Source organism: Mirounga leonina, unplaced genomic scaffold, assembly GCF_011800145.1.
Source record: "Mirounga leonina isolate KUSES-001 unplaced genomic scaffold, KU_Mleo_1.0 Mir_95, whole genome shotgun sequence".
Lineage (NCBI taxonomy): Eukaryota > Metazoa > Chordata > Mammalia > Carnivora > Phocidae > Mirounga > Mirounga leonina.
The window spans coordinates 24,543,666-24,564,976 of NW_023270865.1; the positions used below are offsets into that span (position 1 = coordinate 24,543,666).

General features: G+C 42.3%; 1 protein-coding gene across 3 annotated transcripts in view; it reads left to right on the forward strand.

The window, feature by feature from the left end:
* The first annotated feature begins 1,006 nt into the window (after window positions 1–1,006).
* PDZD2 (PDZ domain containing 2) overlaps window positions 1,007–21,311 on the forward strand; it is a 218,570-nt gene continuing 198,265 nt past the window's right edge. For all 3 annotated transcript variants that reach the window (XM_034998734.1, XM_034998735.1, XM_034998736.1), the window contains exon 1: window positions 1,007–1,840. In XM_034998734.1, the coding sequence (XP_034854625.1) occupies window positions 1,365–1,840 (476 nt within the window). In that variant the 5' untranslated portion in view covers window positions 1,007–1,364. The remainder of the gene's footprint in view (window positions 1,841–21,311) is intronic.

Here is a 21,311-nt window from a genome sequence, read left to right on the forward strand (position 1 = left end):
AAGAGAATGAAAAGAGTCATTTTTCTGTGTTTACGAAGGATGGAGGTAAACGTTTTCTTTGGTGGATTGGCAATGGAATTCAATCAGCCTTTCATTGTGGGGACGTATTGTGTGCCAGGCACTGTGCAAGATTCAGGAGGGCCAGATTGCTGCCAGCTCTCATGGGGGAGACCCGCCTGCTGCAGCTGGCAATGCAGAGGGGATGCATCACTGCTCTAAGCAGTGTGGTCAAGGGCAAACCAAGGAGAGGCCAAGTCTCCGCACCCAGGAGCATGGAGAAACATTTCTCTGGAGGAGATAGCTTTGGGGTTGGACTAAGAGTAGATCAGTTGCAACAGTTTACCAAAAGAAAAGAGGAGAAACGACTAATAGCTGCAGGGTGCATAGGGACATGATCCCCTCTGAGGCTACGTGATGAAGATGGAGTGATGGCTGAGCTTAGGATGGGTATTGTCCTAAGCCAGAGCCCAAATCTCTCCATGCTGTTGATTGGCTCTTCCTCTTTTTGACATCATTGTCAGTCCTGGAATGGAGAGCCTTCCTGTGTATGCAGTTGAGCTGATCAAGACAAATGGACATAGATTTTAACTCCCTAAGAATGTAAGCTCTTACATACGTCTGGAACCCCTCTAACAGTCTTCTAAGGAGTCTCTCACATAGCCTCCTGGTTGGATATGAGTTTGATGGGAGGTGTTTTAGAAAAAAGTCCTCTTATTTCCCTGATGATCAGGAAAACTTCCTGGGGAAAGTCATTGTTCCAGAGGTTTCTGTCTGGGGGAAGAGTGTGTATGTATGTGTGCATCTGTATATTTGTGTGTCTGTGTCTGTCAGTATGTCTGTGTATACAGGGTGGAGGGATCTTAGCTGGGGAACGAGGAGAGGCATGAGTTTCCTGGCTCAGAAAAGCAAACATAGTCCTTCTGTATCACAGGAGGCCATGTGTTCTGTATCAGAGGGCTCACAGTTGTGACCCAAATTTTTTGTTTTTTCCTCTTCCAGGCATAAATGGGACCAGGTGAGGTCATGCTTTGGCTGCTGGAGGCATACCCCATTTCTGGGTCATTTGCATGGGCCCCGCTGTGAAAGGAACCAAGCAAGAACTTGTCAGACACTTCCGTCCTTCTCTTGGTGAGCACTCCAGGCACAGCAATTATCCCACTGTGGTTCTAATTGTGTCCTGTCCTCCTCTTGCCAAAGCAAACAGCCCAGTCTCAAGTAGGCATCCTTTAGGCTCATCTGCCAGCCTGAACATGAACACAGGCAAAGCTGATGATAGCCAGGGTTCCCAAGGGACATGGGGCCTTCCAGGGTCCAGCCCCCAGAAGCAGGTCCTCTCATGATGTTGGTGTCTGGGAGTGAGCACCATGCCCATCACCCAGGACAATGCCATGTTACACCTGCCCCTCCTCTACCAGTGGCTGCAGAACAGCCTGCGGGAGGGTGGGGATGGCCCAGAGCAGCGGCTCTGCCAGGCAGCCATCCAGAAGCTGCAGGAATACATCCAGCTGAACTTTGCTGTGGATGAGAGTGCAGTCCCACCTGACCACAGCCCCCCAGGCATGGAAATCTGCACTGTGTACCTCACCAAGGAGCTGGGGGACGCAGAGACTGTGGGCCTCAGTTTTGGGAACATCCCTGTTTTCGGGGACTATGGAGAAAAGCGCAGAGGGGGCAAAAAGAGGAAGACCCACCAGGGCCCTGTACTGGACGTTGGCTGCATCTGGGTGACAGAGCTGAGGAAGAACAGCCCGGCAGGGAAGAGTGGGAAGGTCCGACTGCGAGATGAGATCCTCTCACTGAACGGGCAGCTGATGGTCGGAGTTGATGTCAGTGGGGCCAGGTGAGTGGGGCAGTTGGCACAGGGGCTGGATGGGGGACCCCTGTGGCTCACTTAATGTCTGCTGCTCCAATCTATAGCTACAGAGGGTTATGAGACCTACGCTGGTAAGAAGCCAGTGACAGTTTATCCTATAAAGGGAAAATACACTAAGTTCAAGGATTGTGGTATTTGTATTTTTCTTTTTTTGTTTCATTCTCTCTTAGAGGACTCAGACTCAGAGTGTTTTCTTTTTTCCGGACATTTGGGTCAGAAATAAAAGAAGTGGTACATGACACAAGAGTATGAGAAATGTCATATTGAACCTGTACCTCTGAAAACAATAATACATTATATGTTAATTGATTGAATTAAAATAACTTTTTTAAAAATTTAAAAAGTAAATATTTGGAAATATAATGGTAAAAAAAAAAAAAAGAAATGTCACATTGAGTTAGATTCCCTTCCTCTCAACCCAGCATCTCCCCTCTAGTTGGAGCACCAAAGGTTTGGTCCTGGATGTATTTCTATCTTCCTGTCCCATGTCACCTTACTCACAGACTCACAGTCCAGAAGCCCTTTGAGATACTTAGAACTATCTTTAGACCACCAGCCACCCCTGCCCTTGGCCCCAGTTTTCCCATCCTGGAAAATCCACTTTATGATGAGCATATTTCTGTTTTTCATCTGTGTGGCCACCCATCATGGCAGTAAGTTATGATTGGACTGTAGTTTCCCAGGTGAATCAGAGTCCCCAAGACCACCCTCAGCCTCAGCGATTTACTAAAAGGATTCAAAGGACTCAGAAAAACTCAGGGTTACAGTTTATTACAGTGAAAAGATACAGATTAAAATCAGCAAAGGTAAAAGGTACACAGCGTGGGGTCCAGGAGAAAGAATAGGTGCGAGCTCCCAGTTGTCCCTGCCAGTAGAGTTGTACTGGGAAGGGCTCAATTCTCCCAGCAGTGACATGTGACAACATCTGTGGAGTATTGTCAACCAGTAGAGCTCATGAGGCTTGGCACCAGGGTTTTTCTTGGGGGTCAGTTACCCAGACATGGAGTGCCTGTGTAGCTGACCTTAGTTACTCAGTGTCCAGTCCTTCCAGAGTTCAAACTAATGCCACATGGCCCAATGCCTCTGCCATAAATCACATTATTAGCATAAACTATCTGGTATCAGGCAGACTATCCCAAGGGCATAGAGGTTACCTCCCAGGAGTTAGTCAAGAACCAGTTCTTTCTTTAGAATGGACATGGGTTGAATACCCCAAATTTGCTGTGTTAACCCTTTACACACCAGGGTTTTTGTAATGGTTATATGTGGAAGAGACAAGAAAAGAGAAGTTTGAAGATATTCTGAGACACATAACTTTTGTCAAGCCTTCAGGGGCTCCTGTGAGGAGGGCTTCTCTGTCCCAAGAGAAGAGAATCATGGAGAGAGGGTCACCTTGAGAATCATGGCGACCTTTCAGTGAGGAAGACATCTAACCCAAGGAGATCCTGAAGGGAAGAAGCCAGAGCAGAAGTATCTTAAGTTTAATCTTTTCCTTCCCTTCAGTCTTCTACCAGAGCTTTCCATTGGCAGAAACCAGCCAGAAGCCAGTGACAAGGGAGCCCATGGAGACTGTCCACATGTGTCAATCTGGGGCAGAGGGCAGGGTAGAGAATGGGGGAGAGTGGGCACGGAGGGGCAACAAGAAGTCATCAGGCACATATACTGTGGTCTAAGCTTAAATGAACCAATGCATGGAATAGTCATAGCACAGGGCTGGCTGGCATGTGTGAGTACTCACTCAGTAGACTCTCACCAGTATTATCTTTCGGTTGCCTGTCTGACTGAAGAGATGTTCTTGGCTCATGGCTGGGTCCTGAACTGGCAGTTATCGGGAGAAGCTTCATTTTCAAGGAGGGGTGTTGAAGAGAAATTATTCTATTTAAAATTAGAAATTGTTCTTAGAAAAGAAACAGGACTGGCCACTGGAGTATTCGTTGGTGTTGAGAAGGTGACCTGCAGTCCCTGGTGGCTGAGTCCTCAGGCTTAGAAGCAGGGATCAACATGGAGCTTGAGGCGGCCCTCCCAGAGCTGCCGCTGAGAGCCCCCACCATTTGCAGCTGTCAGCTTTGAGGGGAGCTGCTTTGGATGCAGAGGCAGAAGGAAGAGCAGGGATGGGACATCCAGTAGGAGAGCATAATGGTCAAGAGCTCCAGCTCTGGAACCATACGACTAGTGCTGCCTCCTCAGGCTCCCACACTTACAAGCTGGTTGACCTTGGAAAAACCATCCCTCTTAGCCTTGGATTCCCTGTTTGTGACATGGGAATAACACTACTGAACCAACGCAATACAATAATGCATATAAAGGGCTTAGCCCTATGTTTAATACACAGTGTTCAATAAAATACTAGCCTCACAATGACTATTCTATATGGAGAGTGTTTGCAAAGACTGGGGAGTTTCTTATCCAAGAGGTTGCTAGAGTCTTTAGGATTTGGAAGAGTGTTTCCATACTGGATAAGTTTTCTCCTATCTGTTAGGCTCCTTAATGGAGGCTCCAAGGAGGAGGCAAATATGGTGCGATAGGGGAAGCAGTAAACTGTGTCTGGGATTCTGGGTTCTCTCCATAGGTCTTCTAGCAATTTTAGCTTTGAGACTTTGAGTAAGTGTGTTGGGATGTTGGAGTGAGGGTGGGAGGGAGGTTAACTGCAGCTGCCTATGCTAATGTATTAGGAGTGAATCTCTGAAACATTTCATATGACCCACCTGAGCTGGTTTTATCATTCTAGAAGCTCACAGAGGTGAAGCAGTTTTCCCGTGATGTCACAGTGATAACTGGCAGAGCTGAGAGACTCAGTCTCTCTCTTCTGACTCCCAGCTAGGGGTGGTACCTGATCCAGCACACCATTCCATTTCTGTGTGGTCAGGAAGAGATATTTGGATGGATGTGGTCAGTGGGCATCTGGACTGAAACAGCTGAAGTCGAGGAGCTTGGAGAATGGAAATAGGACAAAAGGTCGGGAAACAGGTCTGTGAGATTGCTAATTGTTATGCCTGGGTGTTCTCAAATGTACCTGGGATTTGTTTTAATCAAGTATGATAAGACATGCAGACAGGAAAATGACTGTCATAAAGGAAGAAGTTTACACTCACAGATCCCTAGAAACAGGAGGAAAAGCACACCCTTCAGGGCTTCATGGAGAAGCAGCAATGCTAGTCAGGAGGCAGGGGAAGAAGAAGGGAGAACATGGCCCAAAAAAGTCTTTATTGGGGTTTTCAAGGGAAGGTTTGGGTGAAGCATGGTAGCTACTCTGAGCAATCTTAGGATTTGGTAGTTGGAATAATTTCAGCAGACTCTGAGCTATAGGATGGTCTCTGGTTGTCTAGTACTTGGCCTGGGATGACTTAGGGGCAATATTGTCTTGATGTATGAGAGTCTGACAAAGGAGAGAGTTGGGGTGTGGGCTCTGGATTGGTAGATTTGTATATCAAAGGCACACTTTCAGGGGAGTTGTTTGCTATTTCTAGGAATTGGCTAAACCCTGGGAAGGTCAGTCTCTCTGGAATCAAGGCCCCAAATGCCAGAACATCAAGAATACAGAAAATAAGGAAATTTTCCACAGCTGAGGAAGTAAATCTCCCAAACTAACTTTTTCACTAGTGAACAGTCATGACTCTGGAATTCCTTTCTCTGATGGTACAGTCATGTGTATATGCTGGATGGTGACATCTCCCCAGAAGCCTCAGAGATGCAGGGGCGATAGAAGGAAAAGACCAGGACCCACGGGTTGGTCTTCAAGAGAAGTATGAAAGTGAATCAAGTAATGAGGAAGGACTCCTAGAGTCCTGGGCTCCCAGTGCTCATACAACCAAGAAGTTAACAAGACAAAAGGAGACTAGCTCAATTTTCCAAGGTTCCCTCCCTAGTTCTCTGGTGCAATTTGTAAGAAGTACCATTGACTGAGCAGTTGCTACCATAGTGGACATTCTGCCATCTACTATCTCATTTTATACCTACCACAACTCAGGACAGCTTTAGATGAGAAACCTTGGCCACAGAGGCCATGTAACTTGCCCAAGTTACATGGCAGAACCAGAGATCTGCCACCATAGTCTGTGCTCCTCCCCCCTGTGCTATACTACTTCAGCTCAGCCCCAGATCTATACACTGGTCCTTGCCACGTGGTCTGGTGCTTAATTTCACGGATGGTTTTCAGCTTCACAAAATACCTCCTCAGTCTAATGGCGGACACCAGCGAAGAAAATGACCAGAACACTGTAAGGCTTCCCCCTACCCGAACTGACAAGGAAAACAGAAGCCCCCCACTCCATCTTGTAAAAGGAAACCCAGTTTTAATATAGCATCTGCTTGGCAAACATATCTAGGCAGAACTTTAGGACTAGAAGCACTTTGAGATTAAGTATCAGGGAATTTAAAGTGTTTTGAATGTCCTCAAGATGCTCCTTTTCACTCTGAAACTGGCTAACGGTTTCCTTCAACACTACATTTTTCCACATACCTATGTAGGTTTTGTCCTAAAAACTGGTGAATACAAATCAGGGTTTTGTAGAGACCACAGTGCATCTCTGCAAACAGCAACCTCAATTAATGTGTACCCCCTTACTTGTAGGCATAAGATTTCGGGTGTCTGAGTACTAACATCACACCCCACCCCACCCCACCCATATGATACATCAGTTGTCCACGCCATCACTTGGAATTATAATATGAGGCACTCTTTTGGGCAGTCCATTCTGCTCCTTCTCTTGAGTTTGATTTTGAATTCAAAACTACCTTAGCTGATGTTGTGGTTTGAACTGTGTCTTCTAGCCACCCACCTAATCCCCATTACCAAGTTCATATTTTGAAGTGTTAAACCCCCCAGTACCTCAGAATGTGGCCTTCTTTGGAAATAGTGTGATTACAGATGTAACTAGTTAAGACGAGGTCATCCTGGAGTAGGGTGGGCCCCTAATCCAATAGGACTAGTGTCCTCCAGCAAATTTAGACACAGACATGCACACATGGAGAGCACCAAGTGAAGATTGTAGTTACGTTGCCACAAGCCAAGGAACGATCAGGAGTTCGGAGAGAGGCCTGGAAGAGATCCCACCTTGGTACCTCAGAGGGAACACAGCTCTGCCAATACCTTGATCTCAGATTTTTAGGCCCCAGAACCGTGAGACAAATTTCTGTCACTTGAGCCATTTGGCTCATGGTACTTTATTATGGCAGCCCTCGCAAACTAATACATTTGGCATTTTGCCCTGTCACCTATGGCTAGTCAACTACTTGGGCCATTTCCTCCCTGACAAGAGTTACTCTGGGAACTAGGGAGCGTGGTGGATGTTTTTGGAAGAGGACAATCTGAAAATTGTGGGTGTGTTACGTGTGGGAGGAGCAGGTGCAAAACATGGAAGATGAGGTCATGGTTTGCTTATTTTAAAAATTAGCTTAGAGTCAATCTGTAAACTTCATCCGCAGGGGAAAGAGAAGAGAATTCAGAGCTATGGGTTTGACATCCTTCTGCACCCCAGAACCAGTTCCAAAAGAAAAGCTGTGACTGGTCCCAACATCACAGACCCAATTCTGCTTTGTCACTGGGTGGTACTCCTCAGGTCTGCAGTTTGCTTCTAGCTAGCCCCCCACACCCCCTGCCGGCCCCTGCAAGCTCTGGGAGCCTCTTACTCTTTTCAGTGGTAACAGCCCCATCTTGCAGGCACAGCTGGTAACACACAGAGGAAAGTGTTTATTTGCAAGCTCTAATCATACCTACTCTAGGGAAGATGGGATTTTCTGGAATGTTCTATTTACTGTTGTTTGGTGGAGGGAGAACTGAGAAGGTTTTTTAGATGATTTCCTACAAGGAATACTTTGTAACCCCAGTCCCTTCCTCCCTCAGCCAGCTTTCTATAAGTAAACCAGATCTGTTCCCTGAGGACAGATTGTTCCAAATTGGTAACAAAATATGGAATTAATTAAAACATAACCCACACAACAAAACAAGTAGCCTTTTCTGAAAAGTAAAAGGGCCCATGTTTCACTTAAAATTTATTTTCCAGGATGTGACCATGACTGGACTTTTTTGCACGTTAATATACACTTTTTTTGTATATTAATAAACAGGAGAGGAGCATAGTCCAAAGAACATGGAACTCGGAAAGATGGAACTGGCTTCCAGGCCTGTGTGTTGGCTGTGTGACTTTGGCGAGTTACCTCAGCCACAGGAGGTTGATGCTATTTCACCAATAGGGTCATTTAGTGGATTAGATAAGATGATTTAGTTAATGTACTGAAGAGGCATCTGGCATATGGTAGCTGTTCAGTCAAAGCTAACTTTTAACACCCATCCTGGTCAGCCTCAGGCCATCTGAACCCAGAGCACAGCATGCAACCGAGAAGAGGCCTTTGAGTTGGAGGGACAGAGGAGAGCCTCAAACTTTAGCCATGCACTCATCAGGAAAGAGAATAATCTGCAGCCCAGAAACCAGGGTGATATCAAGTACTGAGCAACTGGGATGGCATGGGTATCCGCCAATTGGAAAGGATGCTGGTTCCCTGCAGGAACAGGGTTCGGGAGCCAGAGCGCACCTTTGAGTTACTGGCACGTGGGAAGCGTGTGATCCTAGGAGACAGGTCAGGGTGCTAAGCTGGCTGGAGGGCCCAAGGGGCTCTGGGCAATTGGCCAACTAGCACAGGAACATTACATTACAGACTGGGTAGACTTACTGAATCTCAGCCCTGACCACGAGTAACCTTCAGCACAGTACCCGTTGCCTTTAAATTGTGTGTAAAATTAAATTTAGGGTTGTTACAAGCTCAGATTCTGGTTACCCATAGCAACCTTGAGTTCTCTCTAGGTTATAGCAGATTTTAAACAGAGTGTCAAATGCTGCTAGAAGGTGTAACTTGGAGAAATGACTGCAGGTAGTGATGTAGGAGATACAGAAAGGAAGAATTGCCAATTATACCTTTATAATACAGTCTCTGGGGCCATCTAGCATGAGCGTCCTGCCTACCTGAATATGCCCAAAGGAACTGGTACTCTATTCAGGACTGTATATATAGTAAGAGGTGGCATCACCAGGACCTAGAGACGTTCAGGCAAGGTTAAACTATATTCAGCTTGCTGTTGAAGAAGCCTGAGAAGCGTATAATACACTTTAGAAAGGTTTCCGTTACAGAAGGTTAAAAGGAAAACAAGTTTCAGCATTTAAAATTCAATTATCTGGAAAACTCGTCATGTGGAACAGCCCATTCCCCAAGGATGCCATGGAAATGAAGCATTGCAGGACCTTACATTTGTGCCCGCTTCGTTCTTAGTCTGCTTTCCCCACATGCTATTTCATTCCATGACTGGTTCTGGAAGGAATCCCAGAGTTCATCCAAGTCCAACCAAGAAGGAAACTGAGGCTCTAGGGCATGGCTTCCTGGAGTCAAGGACCTTCTTAAGAAAAGAGCAAGGACTAGGGGCGCCTGGGTGGCTCAGTTGGTTAAGCGACTGCCTTCGGCTCAGGTCATGATCCTGGAGTCCCGGGATCGAGTCCCGCATCGGGCTCCCTGCTCGGCAGGGGGTCTGCTTCTCCCTCTGACCCTCCCCCCTCTCATGTGCTCTCTGTCTCTCTCATTCTCTCTGTCTCAGATAAATAAATAAAATCTTAAAAAAAAAAAAAAAAAAGAAAAGAGCAAGGACTAGAATTCAGGCCCTCTGACTCAAATTCTAGAACTTTTTCTTCAACACTACAAACAGTAACCAATGAAATTAGATTTGTTTTTTTACAGTTCACTGTTGACAGTAAAAACAAGTAGGAAATCAAGTTTTTCTACATTTTTCTACCCCATTCTCTAGATGGATGGTAAAATTACATCTAGAACCTTCCTTCTCTCAACAAGAGTTTAACTTATAGCAGCTTCATGAATGTATCGTTGATGGCCAGCCGTTGGACTGGACAGTGGGAGCTTGATTTCCCTCAGGTCTGCAGAACGCTTCCTGGGCAAGGCTGTGGAGAATCTTCCACTGTTGCCTGCCATCTTGTGGCTGTAGTTGAGCACAGTGCTGGGAATTTTAGTCAAGTTTATTATTCATTAGGATGTGTGGGTTTCTCATCTGTGCTGTTAGGATGGTGTTTTCAGGTTTCAGAGCTCTTTCTAGAATGGCAGCATCTAAGCCATCCCTGAGCAGCAAGTGACTCAGGTGCCATCTCTCTCCACTCAGTGCCTGGTGTCCTCATGCTGTACCCCCCACCCTGTGGCGTCCCCTCCTAACACTCCCAGCCCTGGCCCTCAGGTCTCCCACAAGTCAGTGAGTCATGACCTGATTAACCCACTGTGCTAGGCTCTTTGTGATGGACGGTAGAGGAAGTTGGCCTTCCCCAGTCTGACTCAATCCTCCTGAAATCAGAAAGCCTCAAGGAAAGTGAATAGCAGGGCCACGTCAAACACTGCACTGGCCAATGGGGTGGATTTTTGGGGAAAACTGGCAACTTTGGCATGCCCTCAATCACAGCCCACAGGTAATGTCCAGAGCCACTTAGAGAGCAGCATTTCACAGTCTGCTTGTCCTCAGGAGGGAAGAGATTACACTAAAGGAGGCACTTCCCATGATTTAAAAGGGGTCAACGTTCCAGAGCACCATCCAGAGATGCTCTTTCATTTCATCCCAGTGTCCTCTTCCCTCTGGTACCCATCAGAGCCTCCACTGGGTGACCGACTTCAGCCATGGGAGATGGAAAACCCCAATCTCCCACTTAAGACACTGGCTTTGAAACTTCTAGCATTACTTTTGGAAATTGTTGTAATTGTAAACCATAAAGAGAAAAAAGACAAAAGCATCTTAGTTGGGATTACAGTGTTACTGGCCTGACTTCATGCCCTTCTCCTCCCCATGGGCACTCCTGGGCCATTTTCAGCCATTTCTTGACTTCTGCTCATTTTTTATGTCCAGGTATTAAATAAGTAATAAGCATTTTTATTCTCCCATTTTGAGCACCAGATGCCCTTAAATGACTCTTGAGTCTTTCTTTTCCAAAAGGTCATTGAATTCCAAGCTTTGGCACCTGTTTTGGCCCTGATCCCTCTCATTCTTGTGATGCAGATGCAGGTAATGCATGGCCTGGCTCAGCTGTTCATAATCAACCTGTTTGCCAAGCACAGGGGTTAAAGGCTTGAAATTCCTGTCTTTTGGTGTTCGCCTGTGGGTTGCTGCCTCCTCCTGGAAGGGAATAAAATCTGAATATTTTCAGGACCCAAGTATACATAGCTCTCTCTTTGGTACAATTTATAATAAAACATGGGTTTTAACAGTTATATAGATTTCTTCATTGATTCTTCTTTGAAATCTGATCTTCCTCCAAAGATTTTGAGGGGTGAGTTTGTTATACTATATTTAAAATGGTTATGAAGATGTGACTCCTTGTGGCTTTTTGGATGACCAGGCTTATCTTTGTTGAAATGCACAAAGGAACATTCAAAGGTGTGAGTGTCCAGGTTCTTTGCATCTCAGAGCCACAGAAACCTGGATGCAGGGACATCAGCAATGATCTAATAGCTGACTCACCCCACAGTTACTTCGTTCAGAGCTCTTTCTTCACCAGAGAAAGGATAATTCTATCATTCACAATGTTTCCTGGACTTAAATTTAGCCCATTTCCTTTTGCAGAGGGGGAGGGAGACAGAGGACCAGGCTGTTTTAATAGCTGAACTGCATGTTTTCTCAGCCCTTGGGCCTGACTTGAAGGTTAGTCCATTTAAATGGGGCCAGGATTAACTAAGAAACTATTTTGACTTTTGTGATCACAGATAATACTTTCACAAATGTCCCTGAGGGAAGCTGAACTATTATGGGGAGAAGAAGGAGTGGGTGTCCTTAAAAATTCAGGCTCTGTTAAGTACAGGTCTCTGTCAAATTGCATGGCAAGTCTTGAGGGTTTTTTCTGACTCAAGGGCTTTATTTAGTCCAGATGTCCATTCCTGTGAAGTCCTTGTCTGACCCAGCAGAATGAGTAGAGAGGACTTGAATGGCAGTCACTAGAAACGGTTCGTGCTTTGGAAGATCTGTTGCCCAGTGGGCTGCCCAGAAAGATCCATGAGATAGGTGAAAAAATTATTAGCATCCCAAGATACATTTTTTATCTTAAAAAAAAATAAGAAATTGAACTTGACTAATATTTTAGATATGGTTGACATTAGCATACTTACTCAGTCCATATATCAAAGGGTCCTGTGTCCTGTGTGGTATGTGATTTGTCCTGAGGGAAGAAAGGATGATCCTCAAAGACCGCCCCCCTCACTGATTAATTCACTTTTTGACTTATTTCAAAGAACTACAGTTTATGTAGTCTCAGTGAAATAGGTTTATGGATTAAATTATTTCATTTTAATTAAGTTAAACTTTACCCAATGGACAGATAAACTAAAATTCTTCAGGGGAAAGAAAAAAAAAGAGGATTAAAAATAACATAATTAATGCAGGTGTAGGCCAACCATAAGAAAATGGCTGGGTTGACCCTTCTTACCACCAGTATAGGCTCAGCCACAGTAGATGGTAAAACTATGACAATCTATTCAGACTGACAAGAAGTCAGACAAAAAATTAAAATTTGAGGCTACAAGAAACAATGTGAAATATAAACTTCTAGCCCCTATCATTAAAGAAAATCCTCACCGTAAGCATAGATTGTGTCTTGAGATAATACTTAACGATGGTATGAGGCCATCATAATCAGGAAGATATTTAAAATCTAAAGATCCACCACATGAATACAAATAGTTTTAAATGTTTTAGCAATGTTTAAAATCATGCCGTACTAAATCTAGTCCAGAATTCTACTAAACTGAATATTTAAAAGCCTCTCTGGAATGTCTCTTACTTGTTTAAAGCAAAAAGTCACATCGTTAAGAAAACCCTCATTCTTCCTAATGCAGTCAAAATAGCTAAAATAACCCATGGAAAACAATATAACTGCAAAATAAAATGTCTGATTTTGTCAGCAAATTCTGTTGGAAGATGCACAGAAACATTGCTCAAATTTTAAAGAAACAGTGTGCAGTGTGGGAGGTTTGCTAGGCAGTTGGAAGAAAGTACTGCTGTTTCTCACATGTTCCAAATAAGGGTATTTGCTCGATTCTGTTTCAGTAATGAAATGGAACACCTACTTATTTGTGAGTCACTAAAGGAAAGAGATACCAAAAAAGATATATTTTCAAAAGTCAATGACTTTGTTAGTTAAAATAATGCTTTATGGGAAAATTATGTAAGGTAACAGCTGCTTTAACTAGAATAAAAAAAGAATTCAGAGTAAGGTTACAAAAATAGGCCAGAACAAGAAATTGATTAAGTTATTGGTCCTGGGAGAGTTAACGCTTCAAAGAGGCTAGAAGTGAAGACAGAAGACAGGAATGCCAGCGAATGTCATCAGTATGGTTAATTTTATAAAAATAACAACCTTTAAAATCAGTTGGATTTTTACTCTTCTCTGTAATAAGTTGTGGGATAATCATCAAAATGTTTTGCCAGAGAGAGGTCTGATGTTTATCTTGAGACACAGCACTAAAGAGTCCTCGCACTTAAAGAAAACTGTGTGCTTTCTCTTCTACGAAAAAGACAAGTGTTTGAAATTGGCCCACCTCATCTATGAAAACAAGTGGTTTTCGGTGACCTGCTTCCTGGAGGCTGTTTTTGTAGACCAAACACTCATAACCCGTTTCTCCAATGTCAAGATAATGTTGCATCAGTAAGAGAATAACTGCTATTTCAAAGAAACTCATGCTATGGAAAGAGCATTTTCCAAATGGATTTTTGGAAATGTTTCCTATTTATGTGACTTTTTTTTTTTTTACAAAAAAATGCTATTTGTCAACCAAATATTTCATATGTATATATGAAATCTTGAAAGCAAAATTTTCTATTTTTTTAAATCTACCAAAGAATTTTCAAGAATTTATGTGTTTAAAAACTATTTTAAAAGACTGTACCTTTCGACGACTTTGCAAGAAAGCTCAACTAAGTTGAAAATTAACACAAACTTTCAAACCAAAACCTTAGTACAAATGGTGGGTAGGGTTGGAAAATAGATATTATAATTGATGAAATGCTGCCCCTCTTCCATTGGGGTCTACATATCCTTGTGAGATATCTTCAACTATGGCAGCCCTTAAAACCAACATCCATTTATCTGAACTTCAACCATACTTGTGAATGATCACATCCCAGAGTGTAAAATATTTCACAGTCTTGAAGTATATTTAACTGTATAGCTTTTCCTAAGAGTAATATTTGCTTTATATCATTTATTTTACTAAAGGTGAAAAAAGTTTTAAATATTAAGTACTTCACATGAGATGTCTCTTTTAAAATACTTCTTTATATGTATTTTATAATGTACATAATATACTAGTACAAAAATTTAATGCATGCATTAAATAAACACATCTATTGGATATATATATCCTATAGATAGATGATAGATAGATAGATAGATAGATAGATAGATAGATAGATAGATAGATATGAGGCTTGAGAAGTCAACACTGCTAGAGCAGTCATCTCAAAGATAGAGTTTATCCCTGTCCTCTTAAGGAAATGTCTTCTTTGAGATTTGTGGGATCTAGATGCTTCTCATCAACCCCTTGCCCACCATTCCTCCTCACTTGGCTCTCCAGAAGGCTGGTCTCCTCGGGCTCTGCAGGCTGGATCCCCTTCCTAAGCTCTCCCAGTTCTTCCTCCTTGCTTCCCAGGTCTGAACCCAAAGTCACGCCATGGGGTGATCTGGCCAGCCGCCCCCCCAAACACAGACACCCTGGCTCCTCCTCTCCTCTCATTCCTCCTGCTAACTGCCTTCTCCCTGGACCATTGGGTAAGCTCTCTTTGGCTCATTATTCTTCTGTTTATTCATTTCAGAGCAACATACTTATAAAGCTATTACTTAATTCCTCAGGCACCCAGTCCCTCCCCCATACTAATCTTTATTTATTTCAGGGGCAACATTAAAACATTGAAATAGCATTTTAAAAGAATGACTTGCAATTCTACTACACTAATTCTCAGTTAATTTGATTTTTCTATGTTAACATCTAATCTGTGACCATGCGAATATAGTCCACCACACTAACTCAACAGATTTGTCTCTTTCCATTTCATCTCTGTTCATCTGCAATATATTTTTTAGACTACCTTTCTTAGTATTTATTTCCATTTTAGAGGACTGTGTGCACAAGGGGAAGCATTCGAATAGAACAGAAGGACAGTGGGTGATAAGTATCCCCAGTTCAGACCCCATTCTCTAGTTACTACCACCAGCTGCACCCCAGGGCCTCAGTCTGTTACCAGTTTGGGGGTATCTTTCTAAGAATTCTGTAAGCATATGTAAGTTCTCTATTTCACTTTTATATAAATAGGGATGCACTATCTGTACTATTCTGCATCTTTTTTGTTGTTATTAAAAATCTTAGAGATCGTTTCAGGTCAGAGCATGTCACATCCATTCTTTTTAAAAGCAGTATAATATTCTACCAAATGGTTCTATTATGATTTATTTAATTGGTTATCAATTGATGGGCATTTTCATTGTATGATCTTTTATTTATGTCATCAATTCTGCAAGAAATTTTATGTTGATGTGTCTTTATGTATTGTACATTAAAGTACATGTACATTTATGTGAAAAATAAATTCCTAGAAGTGGAATCCTCACACAAATCACATTTTAAATTTTTTAGTCATATTGTAAATTGCTTCACCCAAGAGGTTATACTAACTTGCATCCCCTCTGACAGTATATAAATGTGCTGTTTTTCCCACACCTTTAACACCACAGGAATGCTTTTCAAATATTGAGTCATACTACCTGCAGGAATCTGTATTATCCTTTTTCATTTAGCACATTTAAACAGGTTCCACCTTATTAAGTAGTCTCAATAGGCATAATCATCAGTGATAATTTAGGCATGCTCTTTCTGTTATTCTCAGTTTTTCAATACTATGCATAACACTGTATGGGAAATGCCTGTGACCATGACTTTTGTTTCTTTTGAATCATGCTCTTAAGGCAGATTTCCTGGATTGAAGGTACTACTATATCAAAGGGTGTTTCACCAAATCACACTCTGACCAAAGATGTATGAGTGCCAGCGTAAGGACTATTTCATGACTGGGTATTGTAATTTAAAAATATGTTTAATTAGGGCGCCTGGGTGGCTCAGTTGGTTAAGCGACTGCCTTCGGCTCAGGTCATGATCCTGGAGTCCCTGGATGGAGTCCCGCATCGGGCTCCCTGCTCAGCAGGGAGTCTGCTTCTCCCTCTGACCCTCCCCCCTCTCATGTGCTCTGTGTCTCTCTCATTCTCTCTGTCTCAAATAAATAAATAAAATCTTTAAAAAAATATGTTTAATTAATAGAAATATGGCTCACTTTTATGGTTTTAATTTCCATTTATTTGATCAGGGAGCTTGGGCATTTTCCCCTAGTTGTTTGTTTGTTTGTTTGTTTCTATTTTATTTTTACCTGTTGTATAAATCATCTATTTGTGTCTTTTGTCTACTATCTGGAATATGCATTTAGATGTTATAGATCTTAATCCTTTCTCCCTATGTGGTTGAAATTCCCCTGAGTCTTATAACAGATTATTGCTATGACTATGTAGAAGTTTTAACTATTGCTGTGGATGAATCTGAGTTTTTTTTCTTGTGTAATTTCTTTTCACAACATTTTTTCAAATCTTAGGACATTGCCATCTTCCCAAAGACCAGAACTTTTCTTCTACCAAGTTTCCTGATCATATTTTAAATTTATCTTTATAATTTAAAATTTAATTTAGGTGGCATGTATTTTGATGTATAGTGAAAAAATTTATCTATTTTTTTCAAAATTGTGTAATTATCCAAACACCACTTATTAATAATTTTGCTCAATTAATTTGTGAAGCTTGATTTATTATGATATATACATAGACACACACACAGACACACATAAATACACACACACCCATATTTCTATTTTAGGGTGTTCCCTTTTTGTTCTGATCTATATGTCTATTTTTATGCTTATCACACAGTGTTTTGATCATGTTATAACATCTAGTGGTGTTAGTTACCTCCTCATTGCTCAGTTCACATTCCCCTCCATGAAATCTTTCCTTCTTCCCCTCCTGGGAATAGCTCTGACCCACACACACACACATAATCTACCTTCATGGGCGTAGTAGGCAGGATTCTAAGATGGCACCCAGGATCCCACACACTCCGACCTTGTATGCACCCTCATAACCAGGACTGTAAATCCGATGAATTGTACTTCCATGATCAGGTTATGTCATAAGACACAGCTGACTTTAAGAAAGGGAGATGATCCAGGTGGGTCTGACCTAATCACATGAGCCCTTTTCAAGGTCGAAAGTTTTCTTTGGCTGTTGGAAGGGGCAGTGAGTGAGACATGTTCCAGCTGACCTGGAGAAAAGCAAATATCCATGTTGTGAACAGGCAATGGGATGGTGCAACATCTACAAAGCTGAAATCAGTCTCTAGTTGACATTAGCAGGACAATAGAGAGACCTCAGCCCTACAAGTGCAACAAACTGAACTCTGCCAACAACCAGTGAGCTGGTTGGAAGAGGTCCCCTGGTCTCAGATGAGATTGTTGACAGCCCAGCCAATGAATGCCTTGATGTCAATCTCCCGAAACACTGAGCAGAGAGAAACACTGCCATGCTTGGCTGTACATCTGCCCTGCCCAACTGGGAGCTAACAAATGGGTATTGCTCCAAAGCCTCTCTACATTTGTGGTACTTGTTACACAGCACTAGAAAACGAATACAGTGGCAACACACAATTTGGTACTTAATTACTCTCATGTCATTTACTAATCATTTCACATGTAAATCTTGTCTCCCCCAATCAGATTATCAACTACCTAAGACCGAGACCCACTCTGGTGTTTCCTCTGCATCAGCCATGTTATTATCTACCTTGCCTTCAGGACTGCACTGGGAGGCGGGGTGGGGTTGGGAGATCACAGCCAGGCTTTAGAATTACACTGCCCTGGCTTAAATCTTGGTGCAGACTCTCCAAGCGTCAGTTCCCTCATCTTTAAAGTGGGAATAAAATGCATGGGACAAATTACTGAAAGATACACAACCATTGTTATCAGCAGCTACTTTTGAAGGTGGGAGATGAAAACAGGATCGAATTACAAAGGAAGGTTGTAAGGATTAAATGAGATGGTGCTTACAAAGCTCTTAGTGGAGGGCATCGTGCCTGGTGAACTCTATGAATATTAGCTCATCGTTATTAGAAAAATGGACTCTTTGAAATGTTTTCCACAGTTCTGTATGTTCTGTGTGTGCTAGATATGTTTTGTACCATGTGACCCTGGCCCTAGCCCTCCTCCCCCTACACACATACACACACCCCACTGGCTATCCCGCAGGGATGGATAAACTAAGTCCATCCACTAGACTTGACTGGTAATCATTTTGTCTCCTGGGAATTTGGAATCAAGCCAGTGAGAGACCAAGCTGCTTAGCTATTTGAGATGAGCTGAAAGGTCAATCCAAGTCAGGTCAGGGGAATCATGTCCTGAGAGAGCCAGAGCCACATGCCTGAAGGGACAGAAGGGCAGACATCAGGAAGAAGCTGGTCCCTTTAGAGGAACACAGAGTGGATGTGCATAAGGAAACAGGGCTGAGAGACAGTGTCCCCAGAGAGAGAGGGATGGGACAGGAGTTTCCGGGGGCTTGGGGGCTTGCAGTTCCCAGCACCGGTTCCCACGGTGCCTAACTAGACTCGTTTCCAGATTTCTGTGTCCTTGTTTGTATCCCTTGCAAACAAATAAGCTCTGCCCAAAGGGCTGATGGTGGGTGACAAATCAGTCAGGTTCTAGTACATCCTAGGACACCAAGCTTGAGTGCTGACTCTGCGTAAATACACAAGAAAACTAAATTGGGTTTCTCTTTGGTCTTTTTCCAGACTTTCAACTGTCCCTACAGTTGAATTCCCAGTGGCCTCTGGAGGGCACTATTCAATTAAGTTTATTCCATGGTAGTGCACACTGTGCTGAGAGAGCTGTTAAGAAAAGGGTGTTTGAAATAATAGTTACCATTTACTGCGTACCTACACCTTCCTAGCCACTGTGCTGGTTGCTTTACACAAATTGTATCTTAAAGAATCACAGTTCTTCCCTGCAATTGTGGATTATTCTCATTGTAACTTGTTTCCAAAGGTATCTTATTCACAGGTGTCAAGCACAATGAAAGCTTCTTGTTCTCTTTCAATGAAGTTATAGCTTCTGATGGGAACCGGTTCAAGTTTAGTGAGCCCTCCTCTACTTTATGTACTTGTACAAAATTTGCATTTTTATGGGCATGTACTCTTTTTTAATTAGAAAAAGAAAGCAACATGGCAGCATTATAAAACAGGGGGAAAATATTTGGTTGAGATGGGTATAAATTACCTGTGTCCTTCTTCTCTTCCAAGGGTGAGGTATTTCTTGTCTCTTACCTTTGGCCACCACAGCCCCTAGGTAATTGTGTTGGCTTCAAGCCAGGTGGATGGCTGCTAGCAAGGGGGAGCTGTGGTAGGAGATGGGTTATTGCTTTTCTCTACCTTGCTCAATGCCACCATGTTGGGAGGGTAGAAATGAGGTTCCAGACCTTTTCAGAGCCTTCTGACAGGTCTGAAAATGACTATTGGCCCATCTCTATTTCTTTTCTTCTTCTTCTTTTTTTTTTTTACAACATATTTTAAAAACCTATTTGTTCGTTAGATGTTATCAATGTCAATAAAAGTATTTATCAACTATTATCTGTATGAGCCATATGCATTACACTCTTCTCATTTAATTCTTATAACAACTCTATGAGGCAAGAGGTTAAGTATTATCTCCATTTGTAGATGAGGAAATTTAGACTGAGGAAGACTAGGTAAACACACCTGCAAGAAACAGAGCCTGGAATTGAACCTAGGTTTACCTGCCCGAATTCATTTTGCTATGATGCTCTGTCAGTTACTACCCATCCCCCAAAGAGCATGTCTATTCCAATAGAGTGCACCTTCATCCCCAATAGACAGTATGTCCACTCCCCAGTAAGGAGTATATAGTAGTAATTTTATAAGCAGCATTCTGGCCAGGGCACCTCAAGCTCCTTGCTCATCACTATCTCCCACCCCTCACTACTGTAAATGGGCAGAATCAGAAATCAGGAAATCTGGTTCTAGACAGTTTGTTAATCTCTCTACTTTTTTATTCATATGAGGATATCTGTTGACCATGTACTATGTTTTAGCCCTGGTTCTACCTGTTAGGGGAATACTGATGTACAATACATATAATATATAGAGCATGCATCCATGCCTTGGAAAACTGCCTTACCCTTAGAATAGGGTAATATGATTAATAATAATATGAAGGAGTTTTTAAAGTAAACTTTATTGTTTAACAGCTTTATTGATATATAATTCATATACTATAAAAGTCATTTAGAGTTGAGTATCACTAATATCTACTTTTAGAAAATTTCATCATTCCAAAAATCTACTTTCTATCTCTAGATTTGCCTATTCTGGGTATTTTGGTATGTGGTCTTTTGTGACTGGCTTCTTTCACTTGGCATAATGCTTTCAGTGTTCATCCATGTTGTAGTATATTTCAGAACTTCACTCCTTTATATTGTCAAATAGTATTCCCTAGTATGGCTATACCACGTTTGTTTTAACTATCCATCCATCAGTTGATGGGCATTTGGGTCATTTCCACTTTTTCACTGTTACAAATAATGCTGCTGCAAACATTGATGTGCAAGTTTTATATAGACTTATGTTTTCAGTTCTCTTGGATATATGTTTAGGAAAAGAATTGATGGTCATATGGTAACTCGATGTGTAACTTTTTGAGGAACTGCCAAACTTTCCAAAAGGACTGCAACATATTACTTTCCCACCAGCAGTGTATGAAGGTTCTAATTTCTCTATATTCTCACCAACACTTGTTATTATCTGTCCTTATTATTACAGCCATCCTAGTAGGTGTGAAATGGTATTTCATTGTGGTTTTGATTTGCATTCCCTGGTAACTAATGACATTGAGCACTCTTTTATGCGCTTTTGGCCATTTGTATCTTTGAGAAGATGTCTATTTAAATCCTTTGCCCATGTAGTAATTGTATCAGTTGCCTTTATTTGTTGTTACTGCGTTGTAAGAGTTCTATATAGACTCTTGATATACAAGCATATGATTTGCAAATATTTTATTAGGCAGCTACAGATGTTAAACAATTGTCACTGATTGTTTTCAACAAATGACCTAGGAATAAGGCTGTTCTGAAAAATGGAGATTTTCATAGAGTCACCAGACAGGTCAAATACTGACAGTTCTCTGGGGATAGAGATTTTACAGGTCTTCAAACTTTTTCTAACCCAGTGGCAGCTAAGCTGCTTATTTCCACAGCTACCATAGTTGTAAGGCTGTTGATTTTCAAGGCTGTGTGGAGCTGGGAAGAAAGGGATGGTA